General features: G+C 41.1%; 1 protein-coding gene across 1 annotated transcript in view; it reads left to right on the plus strand.

Moving 5' to 3' along the window:
• Positions 1-20,378, plus strand: part of tnr (tenascin R (restrictin, janusin)) — a 69,020-nt gene that overhangs the window by 30,481 nt on the left and 18,161 nt on the right. Inside the window, exons 6-13 of the mRNA XM_047156613.2 lie at positions 2,006-2,275; positions 5,673-5,858; positions 10,384-10,473; positions 10,738-11,001; positions 11,742-12,008; positions 14,979-15,098; positions 15,203-15,346; positions 16,825-16,944. Coding sequence (XP_047012569.1) covers positions 2,006-2,275; positions 5,673-5,858; positions 10,384-10,473; positions 10,738-11,001; positions 11,742-12,008; positions 14,979-15,098; positions 15,203-15,346; positions 16,825-16,944 — 1,461 coding nt within the window. The remainder of the gene's footprint in view (positions 1-2,005; positions 2,276-5,672; positions 5,859-10,383; positions 10,474-10,737; positions 11,002-11,741; positions 12,009-14,978; positions 15,099-15,202; positions 15,347-16,824; positions 16,945-20,378) is intronic.

Consider the following 20,378-nt stretch of genomic DNA (forward strand, 5'->3'; position numbering starts at 1 on the left):
AGTGAATACAAGATACTTGCAATGAACAGTAAGTGTACGGCAAAGGGAAGAGGTAGATTTTTAAAGTGAAACCATATTTAACAATAAATATGAAGCCCTTATATTTGTATATTTAAGTAAATTTCATACAACAATGCATGTTTCAGCTTTCTTCCCATGACTCAGAAACAAAATAAATGATCAGTTGTTGTGTTCCTTAGCAAAAGCAATATTTAAACTATTTGTTTCTTGCATAGTAACCCCAACATAATGATACTAGCTCATTGTCAACCACAGTGTCTAGCCACAAAGACATGAGACTCACTCTAACTGGCAAAAATTACTGCAGAAGTTCAGTCTCTACTACAAAGATGTACAGTACATGGTCCAGAGTGCCTGACCAGGTTCCTAAATTATGATCACCCAAAAAGGCAAAATCCATGATGCATAAATGTCCTCTTGCCTCCACCATTGTATCTGATATGTATATCGCATTTAATGCAAACAATGACCAAACACAATGAATTTGTACATTTATTTGTTGTGGAATATGACATTTTTCTGTTTTTACATCAGTGTGCTTACTTCTTTATCTGGACGGTGGCATGAGGCTTGACTCGTATGCCAAACAAGCCATCACAACACATTGAATGCCCAAATCTGTCCTGCGGTTTTCTTTTTCTTGCAAGTGCAATACAGTAGCAAACAAGCTTGGCTATCTGTATAGTGGAAGCTTTAACTTAATGATGTTTTATGTTGAGAAAACATTATAGTATGTTTAATTTACATTGTTTCTTCATTCATGAACTGAAAAGTTAAAAGCCTTTTTGATGAGGGAGGTCAACGGAGAATGACCAGACTGGTTCGAGCTGACAGAAAGGCTTCAGTAACTCAGATAACCACTCTGTACAGTTGTGGTGAGCAGAAAAGCATCTGAGAATGCACAACACATCGAACCTACAACAGCAGTAGATCACATTGTGTTCCACGTCTGTAACCCAAGAACAGAAAGCTGAGGCTACAGTGGGCACAGGCTCAACAAAACTGGACAGTTGAAGACTGGAAACATGTAGGCTGCTCTGGTGAATCGCAGTTTTTGCTCAGGCACACAGATGGTAGGGTCAGAATACTAATAGCATGAATCCATTAACCCAACCTGCCTTGTGTCAACAGTCCAAGCTGCTAGAGGTCATGTAATGCTGTGGGGAATCTTTTCTTGGCACACTTTGGGACCAATCGATCATTACTTGAATGCCACAGACTATTTGAGAATTGTTGCTGACCATGTGCATCTCTTCATGACCACAATTTACCCATCTTCTAATGGCTACATCCAACATAATAATGCAACATGTCACAAAGCAAAAGTCATCTCAAATTGATTTCATGAACATGACAATGAGTTCAGTGTTCTTCAGTGACCTTCTCAGTCAGTGAATCTGAATCCAATAGTGCACCTTTGGGATGTGGTATAACAGGAGAGTTGCAGCATGAGAGAAGTACACCTGAAAAGTCTGCAGGAATTGCATGAAGCAAAAACATGGACCAGAATTTCAAAGGAATGTTTCCAACATCTTGTGAAATATATGCCATAAGGAATTGATGTTGTTTTGAAAGCAAAGGGCAAAGTTCTACCCAGTATTGGTATGGTGTTCCTAATAAAGTGTTTGGTGAGTGTAAATAATAGGCTAGTGGGAATAAAAAAAATGCAAAAAAATGTCATTAGTAACAGAGATTTCAAAATTAATGTTTTTGTTCTAGAACTGTTAAGGACCTTAACGCTCAACTGTTCAGTTATATCAGGTCTCTGTTATATCATGTCTTAGTAATGTCCTGCCTCAGTAAGTCACTTTGGATAAAAGCATTTACTAATTGAGCAAGTATAAAAGTAAACTTTTTGGTAGCATTTTTGTCTCTAGCAGTTCATTTCCACCTTTAGATCTGTTTATTACCTACAGTTCTGCATTTTTTTTGTGCACACTAATGTTTTCATGTTTTCATGGCCATTCTGATTTCTGGTTTTCAGTAATCGATGGACCAAGCCAGCTTATGATTCGGGATGTCTCGGACACAGTGGCATTTGTAGAATGGACCCTGCCCAGGGCCAAAGTGGATGAAATCATCCTACGTTATGGAATAGTGGGTTACGGTGGACCCAAGACCACATTTCATCTGGAGCCGACTCTGAGTCAGTACTCACTGCAAGTTCTAAGGCCAGGCACCAGATATGAAGTTTTGGTTAGCAGCTTTCACAAGGGCAATGAAAGTAGAATCGTCTCTGCTGAGTTTATCACAGGTGAGCACGCTTCTGGGACATACATCATGACAGAACATCTAGCTTTTCCAGCATGATAATATGGCTGATCATGAAAACTAGCTGAAAATGTTTGGCTTATGCATGTAACCCTATTCCCTGAGAAGCTTCACGGTGTGGGAAGTGCAACGCGTGACTATAAAATGGCACCTGTAAGCGACAGCATCAGCTTCTCTTTGTCTGAAGCGAAGACACAATTTACAACCATACCCCAGTATGACAAAGCTATGCAATGTCTCGTTCCCTACTCAGGGAACATGGTTACATGCATAACCCAGAAGTTTCCTTTCAAAGGAAACTCAACGTTGTGTGAGCTTCACTCTGTGCGAATGAGTACTGTATACCCACTCCATTATACTGAGGGTATGGCCTTCCACGGAGGCTCCATCAATTATCTCCGTAAACCAAATTTGAGCTGGTCAATCAGGTGCTACTAGCAGCAGACATAGCATGGTCTTGGCGAACTTTCACTAGAGTGTGTGGGAGCAGAGAGATCGGGGGAAAGCCGTACAGGTGTGACCTTGGCCATGTGTGTACCATGGAGTCCAGCCCTAACCTTTTCTCTTTGATGAGGGAGGAGTGAGGACAAACCACAGTGGGCAGTGTGTGGTCTTCTTGGACATGAACATGTCCACTTCCGCTCGGCTGAAACTGCGCCATGTGGACTCACTCACTTGGAGCCTCCAATCCCCGGGCCTCAGCCACTGCCTTGACAGAATGTCTGCCCCCACATTCCGGTTGCCCGGAATGTATATTGCACTCACTGACAAAACTTGAAGCGATTACTCTCAGGGGTTTCATCCTCAGGCAAAACCCCCGACTTTCAGCCACCACTGAATGGTCTTGGTTAGCTGTTGCTGCCATAAGCCCCAACAGCCTCCGTAGAGACTGGAGGGGATGCCCAGACCTAACGTTATCTTGCTCAATGTTGATAGGAGTACACTATATGTGTTGGGGATAGACACACCCTCATCATATTTAAATCCCAGGTAACCCCTAGAAAAGTCATTTTTGACTGGAGTAGCAACTTTCCCTGATGTTCAACCTGAGCCCCAAGTTCCTTGCGTGGGCTAGAACATCATCTCGATGTTGAATCGCCAACTTCCTGGACCACACTAGAATTAACCAGTCATCCAGGTAGTTAAGCACATGGATGCCCTAGAGTCGCAAAGGAGCCAGCGTGGCATCCATGAACTTTGTGAAGGTGTGAGGGGATAAAGCTAACAAAAGGAAGAACTGATAATTATATGCATTGTCCTCAAATGCAAAAGTCAGAAACTTCCTGTGACTTGACAATGGAATACGCATATTTTTTTTAGATCTATCATCACAAACCAATCCTCGAACTGAATCTGTGGCACGATAAATTTGAGCATCAACATCCTGAACCTGTATGTTCAAAGAGTGCAGTTCAGATGACTCAGATCTAAAATTATCTGCATACCCCTGTCTTTAATGTGGACCAGGAAATTACCGCTGTAAAAAAAACTCCCTCCTTCAGAGAAGGTGGTACATGTTCTATGGCCCCTTTGTCCAAGAGAGAGGCTAATGTCAGGCTCTGCATTTTGCTGACTACTGTGATGAGCACGCCTCGAAACAGGTGAGTTGAGCTGTTAATTGGACCTGGTACCCTTTTCTATGGCGGACAGAACCCATGGCTATATATTTGGCATTATTTTCCACACTGCCAGATAGTTTTTAGTGATGTTAACTTTCCACATTTTGTTGGAGGGAAAACATCAGATTTTTGTTGCCCTGTCACAGCTCGCTGACTAGAGACATTGATTAGGGGAGCCCTACAGTAATACTGGGGGATAACTGCCCTAACAACATCTCATTCCCTGATACCTCCCTCCACAGCCCCTCAGGACAGCTTCTTTTTGCCTTTTTGGCACTGATTATCATTTTTATATCAGACCCATTAGCAGGCTGCGACTGTGGCCACCTTGTCCCCCTGGTTTTCTGCGGGGGGAAGCAAGCCGCCACACAACTCTTCTGTGCCTCCCTCACAATTCAGCAGGTCTACCTGGTAGGCCTGCAACAATGCCATTGTATGCCAAGACCTACAAGCAAGACCTGCTTTGCCAAACAACGCCAAGGTGGTCTTACACAGCCTGGATGGCAAAGCCGGCCCCCCTGATTTTGCTGCTGTTGATGGAGAGAGGTAGCTCGCCTCCTCCATTTTGCTATGCCTCCTCCACCTTCGGCATAGCAAAATAGCCATACTGTTTATCCCCCACGGTGGCCTAATAATCTGGCGTCACTGGGTTATAAACACTGCTTTCCCCAGAAGCATGACACTTCATGGTGCGCTTCTGGGAAAAGGGGAGTTTTCTGCTGTGTCACCTGACCACGGCAGGCCTCTAAATAGGCATGATTTTATACAGACATTAGAGACTGGTCGTGCATGAAGGCGCGTGTGAAGCTCACGCAAGGTTGAGTTCCATTTGAAAGGAAACTACCACTTCTGCATTCAAAACAAAGTATTGGTTTGATATTATTCATTTCTGACCACAACATACTGCTTTTTTCTGCAACAATTGGTGCATTGCAATAGGTAAATTCATAAAATAGGACAATTCATAATATAGCAATAAGGTGAGCCTCCAGATGCTAGTAAATTTGCCTGCTTGCAGAAAATCAGCCTGTTTTGATTTTTTTTTATTAAAAAGGGAGCTGAAATGAACGGAGTGGTTGTGTTGTGGGATGAATGGGGAAGTGGTTAGATGAAGTGGAAAGGCTGAGACATTAAGGGTGAAAAGATTAGGGGAGAGAAGCTATATAAAAAGGGCAGCGAGTTGTAAATGGTAGGTGGAGCAGCTGGAAGTGGACGGTAGACAATACAAAAAACAGTCAGGTTGGGATAGGTGGAGGCTGTAAAGGTCATGGGGGCTGCAAGGAAGAGCAAAGAGACTGGAATGTAGAGGCGAGAATTTGTTCTTTGGTAAGACATAGTAGGTTGGTATGATGATTGGACAGAATGTGTGACTGTGATAAAGAACATGGAGGTTGGGATGAAAGACAGTCAGGCTGAAATGAATTAGACTGAAGCTCCAGTGAAGAACAGAGAAAGATAGGCTCCAAAGAGTTGAAAATATAATGTAAAGACGTCAACGTTTGGTATGGTGGGCAGAAAAAAACCTCAAAAGAGGTCAGAAGAAGTGCTAGGATGAAGAACAGCAAGATTTTATAAGCAAGATTTTTAAAAATCTGCTACTATGACACTCCTATTTGTAACCATCTTTCCCTATAACTTTGCTGCTGGGCAAATAAATTAGTCATCACACAAGCATCATTAGATATATAGTGCATTGCATTGTCACACTGTGCATTTGATGTCTGATGATTGTCTCTCAGTTTGTCCTTTATTTTTTTACAGAGATTGATCCACCCAAGCACTTGCGGGTAGTCTCTAAGACATCCACATCTCTGGAGCTGGAGTGGGAAAACAGCAAGGCTGTTGTGGAGTACTTTTGTGTTGTGTACAGTACGCTGGCTGGAGATCAGTACAATAAAATCATAATTCCACGTAGCAATGGAGCCACAACCAAGACCACTCTCACAAGTGAGCTCAGCACACCTTCACAATCTTACTCTGTTTCAGAGCTGCTCAATTCCGTTCTTCTGCTTAACTTAAGCTGTAGTTGGAAATTATGATGCATTCTCAACAAGCAAACAAACAACAAGTGGAGTTGGGGGGTTTGGGGGTGGTCCTGAGCTTGACTGACTGTTTGTGTGGAGTGTTTTTACATGTTCTCCCTGTGTCTGTTTGTGTTTCCTCTGGGTTCTCTGGTTTCCTCCCACCTCCCATTATAAATTACCCCTAAGTGTGAATGTGTGCACATATGGTGCATTGCAATGGACTGGTGTCCTATCCAAGGTGTATTCCGGCCTGGCACCAAGTGTTCCCGGGATAGGCTTTGGATCCACCACAACCCTGACCAGGAGGAAGTGATTACTGTTACAACCCCAAATAAATTTTTACAGTTTTAGATTTTAATTCACCAAAAGTTAAATAGAACAACAACAAAAATGCAATAAAAAAATGCTAATCTTATATTACTGGTGCTCAGATATTGCTAATAGCCAATCAATACCCTCTTTCACATAAAGTAATCATTTAAAGTTCAAAGGTCACATGAATTTGTTGTTTTGAAGGGAAGCCTACAGTCATGTTATGACTGTACACATTATAAAGTGTGTCATGGTGAAAAGAAAGCAGTTATTTTTAAACAGTATTTTTTAAGAATACAAACAGCGACAGTGAGAAAACGAAGCAAAATACTAAAAACACAAGTCCAAGAGAGCGAGCGGCAGCAGGTCAGATGAAGCAGTTTGGCGACCGTCCCCACGACTAGCAGTGATAACTCTAGCCTGATTGTGGAAGGTTTTTAGAAGCGCTTATGGGGCTAAACGTTGTCAACCCGTGGGTGGCTTTGAAAGTGAGATTGACTGCCCGGAATTAAATGGAACTAACATCCCATTTACAGTCATTCGGGCTTTTAGGGAGTACAGGGACGCAAATACACAAAAGATCCAGAAGGACTGAGGCAGGTCTTGGCTACTGTGAATACCACACCATATCTCGAGTGGAGCGCGAGCAGGGTTTCTCCAAAATGAATCTCATTTGTACAGGAGCTCACAGCGTAAATCCCTTCTCATCCCCACCATCTCGTCTGTGATGTTTTTGAATGTTGTGGGTCCACTGCTTACAAAATTCAATCCCAAGCCATCTGTGCACTCATGGATATGTAAGGGACACAGGGAAGAGGAGGAGGACACTGACATGACAGCTTTGTGGAATATTTCATGTTAGGTAAGGCACTTTTTTCTTGATTATGTTGTGCATTTAATGTTCGTTTATTTAAAGTAGGCCTGCTGTATGAAACGTAGCTTTGTTTTCAAGGTGCTTTGAGCAAATGTGTTTTGTAGCTAACTGAGGTGACAGCATATAAGTTGACAAAATGTGCAGTCCATTAGGGATGCACGATATATTGGCAACAAATTATGGATTATTTCCTCCGGTTGAACCACTTCAGATGAACGCTGATCGCTGTGAGGGATTTGATCGGTGCCTTCTCCATGAAGTGACATCGCAGCAGACTACAGTGCGTGCGCTCTAGAAGCATTTATGCTAGAGAGAAGATACAATGTCAGCTGTGTGGGAATTTTGACATATGATATGTTTTTGAGTTTGTTAGTGCAGAAGCGGGCACTTGGTGCATATGGGGCAGAATACGAGCTTCCCGCATCACTCAGCGCAGATCAGTAATGCCTTATTGAAAATGCAATAACACTCCTTGCGCCTGATGAGAGAAATAAGTTCACCCATGGCAACCACTTAGTTTCCCTTGCTGTTTGTGTTGATATTTCTGTAAAGCTGCTTTGAGACAATGTCTATTGTAAAAAGCGCTATACAAATAAAATTGAATTGAATTGAATTGAATTGTTAAGGTTTTAAAATGAAAGCAGTAAAAATAGCAAATATAAAGAATTATCAGTTACTGGTATTGGCCAAAATTTTCAGATCGGTGCATCCCTACAATCCATAAATGTTTCCCTTTGTACTGAGAATACTCACTGCTATAAACTCGGTACTTCACTGTACCAGTGTGATCAAATACATACCCATCAGCATGTGAGATTCTAGAAGCACTTTTTCGTGTCTAATTTCAGGGACCAGTACCTTTCACGTGCCTCCCAACCAGTGCTTAATTTGTAAATCTGGAGGTCCCAGAACAATAAGAGGGTAGTGATCCGGCAAGTCGGGAGGCACTTGAAAGGTCCCTAACCCTAGCATTATCACTGCTAGTCGTGGGAACGATTGCCAAACTGCTTTATCAGTGACCTGTTGCCGCTCGCTCTCTTGGACTCTTGCCTTTTTAGTATTTTGCTCCTTTATTTTGTTGCTGTTTGTGTTCTAAAAAAAAAATTATGTTAATGATAACTGTTTTCTTTTCGCCATGATGCAGTATACAATGCATGTTATGAGACCTTTTAATTTGATTACATTATATGAAAGAGGCTATTGATTGGCTATTAGGAATATTTTAGCAGCAGTAATATAAGATTAGCATTTTTCTTGTTAAGACCCAGTCTAGTTTGAGCCACACAGATTAACTAGCTCGCAGTTCAAAGGGAAAGCCCTCTAAATCAGGGGAAGCTAGGAATGACAGACACAACAGGTTTCACTGAAGTTGTGGTATATTGTAGAAAATCGGCAAGTGTATATACACAACTACATAGAACACAACACCAGGCATATCTTCAGGGTGGGCCAAGGCCAAATAATAATCTTTTGTTTGAGAGTACTAGTTTACCTAAAAGAAAAACAACAAAAACACAAATGTACTTCCCTAACGCAAAAACAGACAAAAAGGACCCCACTCCCAAAAGAAATTGCAGCCACACAAATGAGTCTCAGTCTCACTTGTCCTTGCCATTCAGTGATTCACCTCATCATGGGAGGTGGGAGCAAGGCAGGCTAGGGCAGGCTGGAAACTCTGGGAGGGAGTTCGGACCTGCACACAAAACATGGCACAATACGACACAAAAAAAAGGCTTCCCATTCCAAAGATTAGCGGGTTGTAGCATTCTGTTTCATGTTTGGTGAATTAAAAAACAAAAACTATTTATTTTGATGATATTGCTCAGTGAGAATTTAAACATCCAGCTGCAGAGGTGCCGGATCCACATAAAAATGTTCCGGAATGCAGGTGTGCTGTATTTTGGAGGTGCTGGATCCTGTTCCGGTAGGATCCGGCTCAAATTAAGCCCTGCTCCTGACCTATTGTTCCAAGACCTGCAGATTTACAAATTAAGCACTGGTCTTAGTCCTCCTTGTTGTGCTTATGTTGTGGCTGTTGGGACACCAAATTTCCCCTTAGGGATCAATAAAGTATTCTCTATCACTATCTTATTGTAACATATTCATTGACCCTATGCATGTGATCAGTGTGTGATTGTGGTGCTGTGACCACGAAATGCTGTAATAATGGATAATGCATTTTTTATTCGCGGAAACTCATCTCTTGGTCTCTTGTAGATCCAGTTTCTCTGGGTAAGAATGCCAGGGTGGTTTTTACAAATGTTATCGTTATGTCTCTCAGTTGAGATTTGATCTATTATTAAGTTTTAAGATAAGCAAATACAGACAAGCAAACATTTAAAACAAACAAAAAAGTTAATATGGACAAACAAACATTTGATCCTCTTTGAAGCAGTGCCTATTAATAAAGGTTATGCACTCTATCAAATGGTACATAAAAAGGACACTGTGTAGTAATCTTCACAATTTAAATGAACGAAAACAACGGATCAGTCTCATGGGAAAAGTAAGTACACCCTTACATTTATCACACCTTCAAATCCATAAAATCAAGTCTCAGTGATTAGAACCTGCTTTGGAGTGCAGGTGGAACCGGTCTTATTTATACCCCTCTCATATCAAGTGTCTGGTGTTCCCCTTGTTATTAAAGTGTGTGATGTCATCATGCCAAGATCTAAAGAGTTCTGTAAGGCCTTCAGAAAAAAAGGTTGTGGATACTTATGAGTCTGGCAAGGGATTTAAAAATATCTCCAAATTATTTGAAATACATCATTCCACTGTCAGGAAAATCATTCAGAAGTGGCGCAGATTTCAAATGACTGACAATTTGTCCAGGATTGGCCATCCCAGTAAATTCAGCGCAAGAGCAGACCGTCTGGTGCGAAATGATGTCACAAAGGGACTCAAAACTGTTGGTGTCAAAATACATACTTTTGCAATCAGCACGAGATTGCACAAGTTTGACCTGCATGGGAGGTGTGCTCTCTAAAAAGTACATTAGAGCAAGACTACAGTTTGCTAATGAGCATATAGTCAAAGACCAGGCATTTTTGAATAATGTGCTCTGGACAGATGAATCAAAGCTAGCGTTGTTTGGCCACAGTAACAGCAGATAACAGTCGAGATAAGGATAATAATATATTTTTTTAATTATTATTATCCTTCCAAATTATTAATTATTATTATACTCACAAAAAAGTTTTTGTTTTCCATAATACCTTTCCTAACCTGTGAACAAATCACGAATGCTTTCTCTTTTTAGATCTGCAACCAGGCACTGAATACGGCATTGGGATATCGGCCATTCTGGGTACTAACCAAAGCAACCCAGCCACAATGAATGCCAGGACAGGTAACCAGCTATCAGTGTAGATCAGTAGACTGGAGGTATTTAACATTCATCCATCCATATTTCCAATCACTAAAAGTAGAGGGAGAGTGATGATTTTTTCAAGATTTTAGGAGTGAGCCCCAAGTCCTTCTGTAGACATGATCATGACATGATCATGACATGATATTTTAAGCCTGACTGCCTGCCATCACATATATTTCCCCAGATGCTAACTACTACTTTTATCTTCTTCATTTTTGTTATTCCTTTTTTCCTTTTACACAGGTCTGGATATCCCCATGGATCTGATGGTCACAGCCTCCACAGAAGACAGCATAACTTTACTCTGGGGCTCTGTCCAGGGACCCATTGAGTATTACCGAGTGAGCTACACCTCAGCTAGTGGTGTGACCACTGAAATAACCGTACCCAGAGATATCAGCAGCACCACACTGAGTGGCCTGGAGCCTGGTACTGAGTACACCATCACAGTCATGGCTCAGAGGGGCAGACAACAAAGCGCTGCTGCCACAATTGATGCCTTTACAGGTACCCACTGGGATATTTCACATACTGAATAGTTATTTATTTATTTATTTGTTATATTTTTAATCTGGAGCCCTGAGGATTCACACATAACAAAAGGCTATGGCTTCTTCTGCCTTATATTATTATGATGTGATGCTAAGTACAATTTTTTAATTTGTCGTATTTTAATTAGTTAATTACTTTAATTTTAATATTGAGCGTATAACAAACTTTAAATGTATTCATTTTGTATTGAAGAATTACCATGGAGTCACCATTGCTTTTGTACTGAAATATGCGTTGAGATTAATGATTCATGTCTAAGAGTGCAGTTTTCCTGACCGTTCAGTTTTAATTATTCATTTGTAATATTCTTCTACCATCTGCTTCTTCGTTTTTTTCTTAACATATTTTTGAGCACCTACACATTGATAGTCAGTTTATCTGCCAAACTGTTTTCTTCTGCTCAGTCCTCAGCTCAGCTTCAGTTCATTTCTATGTTTGGTATGTCTGATGAGTATACTTTTCACCTCTTTGTTCTCATCTCATTTCATCACCGGTCTTCATTTTTTTTTTTCTTCAAAAATTCATCATTTACTTAATGTGTATGGCAAAAGATCTTCCATCCTGCATACTGTCTCATTCAGCATGCCTCATGTTGCTTTCTTAACTTCCTGCATCCCTGAGAAGATTCACCGATTACAGAAAAGTTAATTCCTCAAGAGAGCCAATAATATTGAACATCCATCATTTGGTTACAGGCTTCCGTCCTGTGAGTCAACTCTACTTCTCAGACATCACAGCTGACTCCTTGGCTGTAGCCTGGAGTGCTCCAGCCCCACCTGCCAATAGTTTCAAGTTGTACTACGCTACAGATGATTCCAGTGAGGAGTTTGAAGTTGTTCTGGATGGTTCCAAGACCAGGACTGTCCTTTCAGGCCTCATGCCTTCCAGAAAATACATTGTTACTCTAGTTACCATGCATGGAGACACAGCTTCAGAGCCAGTTACAGGCACCATTGTCACAGGTACAGCTGCTATAGCCTTCAAGCAACACCGAATCTAGTGATTTATTTCATAATAATAATGGGGTCCAGTTTGATTACTCTGTGTAACAAATTAGTAGCTTTATTTATTTATTTATTTATTTATTTATTTATTTATTTATTTTCATAAATTGTCAATATTCAAAGCTGAACAGAGGCAACCATATTCATCTTAGAAAATCCATTTCTGACAGAAACGCTGGAAGACACGCGAAACACAGCAGAAAACTCTGTAATATTAAATACTTTGAAACATAAGACAAATGAAGGGGTGTAAACATTGGCCTAATTGTATAAATAACAATAACAATGACGAGGTTTGCTGCAGAATAAACAGAATAAACCTAAAAATATAACTAGCTGAATTATTTGATCCATAACAAATAAGAGCAAAGTGCAATATGGCCTCCTATACAAATATCATCCAGTCAGTGATATTATCTAATACAAGGTTTTCCAATCCCGATTTTGGTTCGCTGCAGATGTTACTGTTGGCACTGTTCTAACACAACAAACTTAACTCATTGCTTCATTAACAAATGCTACATGAGATTAAAATGAGAGACTAAGAAGAATGCATCAAAATTATTTTTGCAATGTTTCAGTGAGAACCAGGACTTGCAGTGATAATATAGAGAAAACAGACTTTGTGCCTTCTTTGAATATCTTTGGAGATATTTTGAATACAGAATAAAATGAAACGGGGTGGTAGCATTGCTTAGGGGTGTGTCTCTCAGCTCAGTGGACAAATATATGGGCTGGTCTTCATATTAGCCAGATCTTTACACAACACAGTCTTCACAAGAGGGATGGCAATTGCAGCAGAGTGTTTTGTGGTTGATTGTTTACAGCAGAGAATATCTGGCTTATTATCAGGACTGTGTGCGTGTGTGTGTGTGTGTGTGTGTGTGTGTGTGTGTGTGTGTGTGTGTGTGTGTGTGTGTGTGTGTGTGTGTGTTGTTTGGCCACACATTGTTCCTACCACATAACATGTATTGAGAAATTCTGGCAGTTAAGTTTAAAATCCATAAAGGTGTTGAATTTACAGCTTTCTAAAATGTTATGTTCCACCTTTTAGATCTTAAGATACTTTGCTCTTTTGAATGTATAATGATTTAAGATATGCATACATGAATAATACATTTTATTTATGTTTTACATACATTTTATGCCAGAATGAGACTGCTTATTATTTGCAATTTCTAGTTTTAGAATTGAATACATTACTGTATCTGCAGCTTTCTGAAAGAGCACTGAACTTATGCTCCATATATTGTAAATATTTTCCAAATCACTGCCTGCCAACCTTTGCTTTGGTGCCAGTAAGAGTTCATTGAAGAAGGAAATGAATCAGAAGTGATTCCCTGCAAATGCAATGTGTACAGTATATGCAATAATAATAAAAATAATAGACTTTATTTTATATAGCGCCTTTAAAAGCAGCTTCTCATAGCGCTGTACACAAAATAAGCAGTACACAGAAAAAAAAGATCAAAGTTAATAATAATAATAATAATAATAATAATAATAATAAAAGTGCACCTCAACAGTCAAATGCAAGTTTAAAAAGGTATGTCTTGAGCTTTAAAAATGCCAAAGGTCTGAGATTCCCTAAGTTTGATAGGAAGAGCGTTCCAAAGCGAAGGAGCAGAGACAGAAAAAGCCCTGTCACCCATAGATTTTAAGTGTGTTTGTGGAATAGTTAACAGATTACACTGTGAGAAGCGCAGGCTGCGATTTGGGGTGTAAGGAATTAATAAAGCAGATAAGTAATAATGACCCAAGCCGTGTTATGCCTTGTATATCACCATCATAATTTTAAAAGCGACACAGAACCTGACCATATATTACTGATATGCACTCACAGATGGGTGACAAATTAAAGGAAAATTTGTCACTCTGTTCCAAAGTCATTTTTTTGCCATGGTGTTGGTCTACTTGTCCCCTTAGAGGGGAAGAGTCACTTCTTCTGACTGATCATCTTTATCCTATAATGAAACATTTCTACCCTGATGATACTGGTCTTCCAGAATGACAGCGCCACCGAAGGGCTCACTGGATGTTTTGATGTATGAAAATAATGTGAATGTTAATAATGTGAATGGGTGATTTTGGACAGCGCTCTGCACCATAATCATCAAAACGTCAGTTGAGGGAATGTCTTATGGAAGGATGTTGTTTTTTTTTCAATTCCCCAGTACAATTCCAGAGAGTTGTAGAATCTATACCCAACATGTCACCTGTTTACAAAATGTGTTTGTCATTTTTTGTGCTTGCATGAACAGTACTCAAATAAAGAGTGCTGTAATTAATTCCCTAATTGCTTAGAAACCTATTGAGCCATACTGTAAATGCCACTATTCGGCATTAAGTTTCTGATTTTATTTATTTATTTATTTATTTATTTATTTATTTATTTGCAGTAGGTGCAGCAGCTTGTTAAACATCTTGAACAAGCAATGGTGCATTATACACCTTCAAAATGTATGTTTGGATTGAAAGATTTTTTTTTTCACTGTAAATGTTCATTGTTTTACTGAATATTAATACCTATTAAATTTTCTTCATAATTCTGCCTAAGCCATAAAAAATATGACATTAGAAAAATTATCCACAGGGTATTATGATGAGGTGTGACCCTTAACATGTTTATAACATATTATAGAATGTAGTTCATATTTCCAATGAGTTTGTAGAGCTCGATATTTCAATAAAAAGATTAATATATATATATATATATATATATATATATATATATATATATATATATATATATATATATATATATATATATATATATATATATATATATTTCATATTATTATGTAAGCATAAGTTCAGTCATAAATCCTTTTAAATACTAGTTTTAGTACTTGTAAAACTTTTAATATACTAGTTTAAAAGTTCTCACAGTTATCTTTACTTAACACTGATCAGCTATCTCTGTTTTAGGTATGGACCCTCCCAGAGATATTATGGTATCATACATCTCTGAGGATTCAGTAACCGTATCATGGGCTCAGCCGCTTGCTCACTTTGATTACTACAAAATGTCCTACCAGTCTACTAGAGGTATGATCATTTACACTCCCACTGCATTTTAGTATAGAAACCCATTTCAAGGTGTAAAGACATTATGGAATGTTTTTCATTTGTATTTTTATTTTTTATTACAGGTCAAGTGGACAGTGTGGTGATTGACAAGGATGCGACAAACTATACTCTGACCAGACTCCATCCTGCAACAGAATATGAGATCAAGTTAAACACTGTGCGTGGAAGCCAGGAGAGCAAGGTCATCATCACCAGTGTCTTTACAGGTATATTCACTTAGTGGTCATAAATATTGTATTGTGGAAATAGTATTGCTTAGAAGATTATTGATACTGTACAACAATAAACACCATGATTGCCAAATCTCATCGGATCTGGCCTAATGGACAGAGAAATTTGGCACCTCCAGCCAGTTAACCTGTCCATGTAGGTTTGGTCAACTGAATCAGATGAATTATTCATGAATGTGCCATAAATCACAGCACCATGGCTGACAATGATACTCTAAGAGCCCAGCCCTTGCATTGAAGTCCCTTACATCCCTTCCCCCCGACTATGCAAGCCCATGCAAGATTCCAAACTATTGATGGGCGACTGAAACTTCTAGTGATCACTTCAGCAAAAAGAGTGGGAGAACTACGTAGTCTGACGATTGCCTTGCTTGTGTTGGAGGCCAGAGGACTCTGTCACCTTATGGCTGGATCTAGGATATCTGAGCGAAGTTTTTTCACCCAATTTTGTAAGGCAATCAATTGACCATTTCATGAAGGATGGCCTACAGACCGTTAATTGTTGCAGTACTATTTAGACTGGCCAGTGACTATCCGATTCTCAGACCAACTGTTCATCAGCCACGAAACAAAGGCATGGAAAGCACACTTATCTAAGCACTTGGGTCTGGACCTTATCAGCTATAGATGTACTGGACCTCCAGCCCCTACCATGACATGCCACTCTACGAGAAATGTCCCCTCTTTATGGGAATGACTACATGGGCATTGCCATGTGCTTTCTTCTGATTCTATTAGGTTAATTTTGCCCCTCCCAGTGGGGTGAGTGGCACTTTCCAGTGAGTCCTAGGATGTGTCGGATTCCTCTTGACATAATCCAGAGTGAAATTGACTGTTACTCACTGGAAGTGGTAGCTCAGTGTTTAAGACCTTGGACTCCTGATCAGAAGGTTGTGAGTTCAAATCCCAGCACTACTCAGTTGTATAAATGAGAAGTATAAGTCAATGTGTATAAGGCCATCTGCCAAATGCTGTAAATGTAGTTGCATATAACTCCCATCAGTCATGTGGTAAAATTTCTCTTTCCCAGTGACACCCTTGGCTGGCTTATTGGGGATCTAGAATTAATCAGGATTTCTGTACATCTGTATTCCCTATTGTTGAAAGTAAAACTTTGAATTTAATTGACATTCCAGCAACATATAGCATCAGAATTTATTGCAAATACAACACTGTTTGACATTGTTACAACACAAAGCCAGGCTTGAAAATCTTATTATTTATATGCATAAAGGTGTGTGGAACAGGCACATTAGACTTTATAATTTCTCCCACAAACTCTGCTCATTTAGAAAATTGTGATCTTCCCCAGGATGTTAATCAAAACAAATTAGTTTCAAGCTGGAGAGATGTGCTATATTTAACCATCTCATAAAATCCTGTGCACATGAAAAAAACAATGAGCAAAACTCTCATTCATAAACAACAATAAACTACTTCTTTTCCACCTGCAGCCATGGACATGCCATTGGAACTGATGGCCCTGAACGTCACTCCACAGGGAGCGTTGTTACGCTGGACTCCTCCACTCTCTAATGTGGATAACTATGTACTCACCCTCACCCGCAGCCAAGGTAGGTAGAAATAAAACTTTCTGTGTGAAGTCTGACTGTGCGCATTGTGAAGGCCTAACAATTAGGCTGCTACGCACATGGCTCACTCTCTTCTCAGCTGAAGGGAGTTGGGTTTCAGAGCCTCCCGGATCTGGGAGGGCCGCTGCAGAAGCAGCCAGCTGGCTCAAGTCTTGGGGATATCGTATGGATCTGGAAGAGGAGCCGGAGATGAGCGCTGCTCGATCTCTTGCTCTGTCTTCTGGATCTGGCTCTCCACTGGATTTTGGAGCGCGTCCCGACTCCTTCTGCTATGGAAAGCCAAAAAAATATATAATAATTAAAATAATAATAATAATAATAATAATAATAATAATAATAATAATAATAATAATAATAATAATAATTCGTCTCTGACTCAGAGGAGCCACAAGGGTGTGCTAAAAACTGAGAGCAGCTCTCAAGCATATAAACAGCTGCTTGAAGTGATTACTAAGGCTGAATGAGCTTTTTTCTCCCCAGAGAAAATAAATCTCCCTCACACTGCAGAAAACTCACCTTTTTTTCCAAAAGTGCATGACAAAATATCACGCTTCTAGGGGGAAAACCCTTCATAAGCCATAGTTATAACCCCACTATATCGGATTATTTCAATGGCACAGCACAGCTATTTAGCTATGCCGATAGCTACCTCAATCCATTGATGGCAGGTAATTTAGGGAGGCCAGCTTTGCCATCCAAGCCATGGAAAGCCACCGCAGCATTGGTGGGCAAGGCCTATGCAGTAGTGGGTCTTACTTGTGGGTCACTGCAGACAATAGCAGTGTTGCAGGCCTACCAAGCAGACCTGCTGTGTGAACTCAACATACAGTGGTATTCAGCCAGTTCCTTCCCTGTTGTGTCGAGTTCACCCGGGCATCCACGAGTGTAGCCCAGGCCAGCGCTAATGCAAGGGAGGTACAGAAGGCGAGTGTGCTGGTCCGCCTCCCTCCACAGAGAGCCAGGGGACCACAGTCACGGCCTGCTACTAGGCCTGATCTGAGAATGGTCATAAAGGCCAAGTAGACAAAGGAGGAGCGGTCCTGAGGGGCTATGGAGGAACATATCTTAGGACATGAGGTTGTTAGGGCAGTTAGCCCCCAGTACTACTGTAGCGCCTCCCCCAGCCAAGGGTGTCCCAAGTTTTCAGTGTTCTCTGGTCAGTGAGCTGTTACAGGGCAATGAAAATCTGATGCTTTCCCTCCAATAGAATGTGGAAAAGTTAACATCACAAAAAGACCACCTGGCAGTGTGGAAACTACTGCCAAATGTGTCTCCATGAGTTTGGTCTACCATATAAAAGGGTTACTGGGTCCAGTTCAGAGCTCGACCCCCTGGTTCAGAGGTGTGCTCACCACAGTAGTCAGCACAGAGCAGAGTCCAAGGTTAGCGCAGTGATATGGTGCACATGAGGCCGAGGTCGCATCTGTATGCTTTTCCCCCTATCACTTTGCTCCCACAAATTCTAGCGAGAGTCCGTCTACGTCTGGTGCTAATAGCACCTTATTGGCCAGCTCGAATATGGTTCTCAGAGATAATATCCCGGCTAGACGACACTCCTTGGGAGATTCCCATCTGCAGGGATCTACTGTCTCAAGCCGGAGGGGCTGATTTATCACCCTTGGCCTGAACTATGGAAACTGTGGGTCTGGCCGCCGAGGGGCACCAGCTCATAGATTCTGGTCTCACAACCTAGGTTGTAGAGATCAGGTTGAACGTTAGAGCACCATCCACGAGAAAATCGTATGCTCTTAAGTGGCGACTTTTTGTCTTGTGGTGTGAGGAAGGTCAGCTAGACCCAGTGAACTGCACAATAGCTACAGTCCTGGCATTCTTACAAGGACGTTTCTCGGTGGGGTTGGCTCCTTCTACAATTAGGGTTTATGTGGCCACCATTTCAGCCAGCCACACCCTTATTGATGGAGCTTCTGTGGGGCAACATCCTATAACTTCGAGCTTTATACGTGGTGTCAGGTGGCTGAGACCCATATGCAGGCCCCGCATACCTTCCTGGGACCTTTCTGTGGTCCTGGAAGGTCTATCAGGGGCCCCATTTGAGCCCTTAGAGTCAGCCCCTGAAAAGCTTCTGACTCTAAAGGTAGCTCTTCTGCTGGCCCTGACATCTCTCAACCGAGTAGGAGATCTACAAACTCTCTCTGGTGCCCCTTCCTGCCTTGACTTTACCCCTGGATTAGCCAAGGCCTTCCTGAAAGTGCCTACATCTGCTGCCCAGCCTGTGGTGTTGCAGGCTTTCTGCCATCCTCCGTTCCTCACACCAGAACAAGAGAGAATGCACATGCTGTGTCCAGTAAGGGCTCTCTGTAATTACGTCCACCGCTCCGGCCAGTGGCATAAGTCAGAGTAGCTGTTGGTCTGCTTTGGCGGTGACAGTAGAGGTGATGCTGTGTCAAAGCAGCGCATCTCTAATTGGATAGTGGAAGCAATCTCTATCGTTTATGAGACGCACGGTCTCACTACGGCTCTAGGCATAAGGGCTCATTCCACTAGGGCATCACCTCCTCAAAGGCTTTGTCCAAAGTGGTATCCTTACAGGATGTGTGTGCTGCTTCAGGGTGGTCTATGCCACACACATTCATTCAATATTACAGCCCAGATATTCATTCCGCCTGGGCTCAAGTGTCTTGCAGTGACCCTCGGGCTTGGGTTTTTTGGAACAGGTCATACCCTCAGTATGACGGAGTGAGTATTATTGTTCCTATATATTGTTCTAACGTAACGTGGAGTTCCCTTTGAAAGGGAACGTCTGGGTTACGCAAGTAACCCTGTTCCCTGAGAAATGAACGAGATGTTGCAAAGCTTTGTCATACTGGGTCATGCCTGAGAATTGCATCTTTGCTCCACATAATAGAGGCTGACGGTACGGTTCACGGGCGCCACATATATATTACCCGATGTGCTTAATTGCCACATCATCTGATCACGGCAGGCCTTTAAATAGTCATGATGTTACTCAAGCTTCAGATGCTGATTGCACGTGAGGGCGCTTCCCATAGCGTTATGCTAATGCAACGTGGAGTTCCCTTCTCAGGGAAGAGGGTTACATTTGTAGCCCCGCATTTCTCTGCATGTTTTCCCCATGTCTTTGTGGGTTTCTTAGGGGTTTCCTCCCACCTCACAATGTCAGTAGGTGGATTGGTAACTCCACATTTCACCTAGGTGTGAATGAGTTTGTGAATGTGAGTTTACGTGGTGCTCAATGACGGCATCCCATCCAGGGTGTTTTCTCATCCAGCCTTGCACCCAGTTTTTCTGGGATAAGCTCAGGATTCATGGTGACTCTGACTAGAATAAAGCAATTTCTGATGATGAATAAATAGTTAACAAAATATTTATGTTTAATTTACAGTATTTAACAGTATACTATAATAGTCAGGGTTCAAAATATTTGCATTAAAAGT

The sequence above is a fragment of the Ictalurus punctatus genome, chromosome 7 (genome assembly GCF_001660625.3).
Source record: "Ictalurus punctatus breed USDA103 chromosome 7, Coco_2.0, whole genome shotgun sequence".
Taxonomy (NCBI): Eukaryota; Metazoa; Chordata; class Actinopteri; order Siluriformes; family Ictaluridae; genus Ictalurus; species Ictalurus punctatus.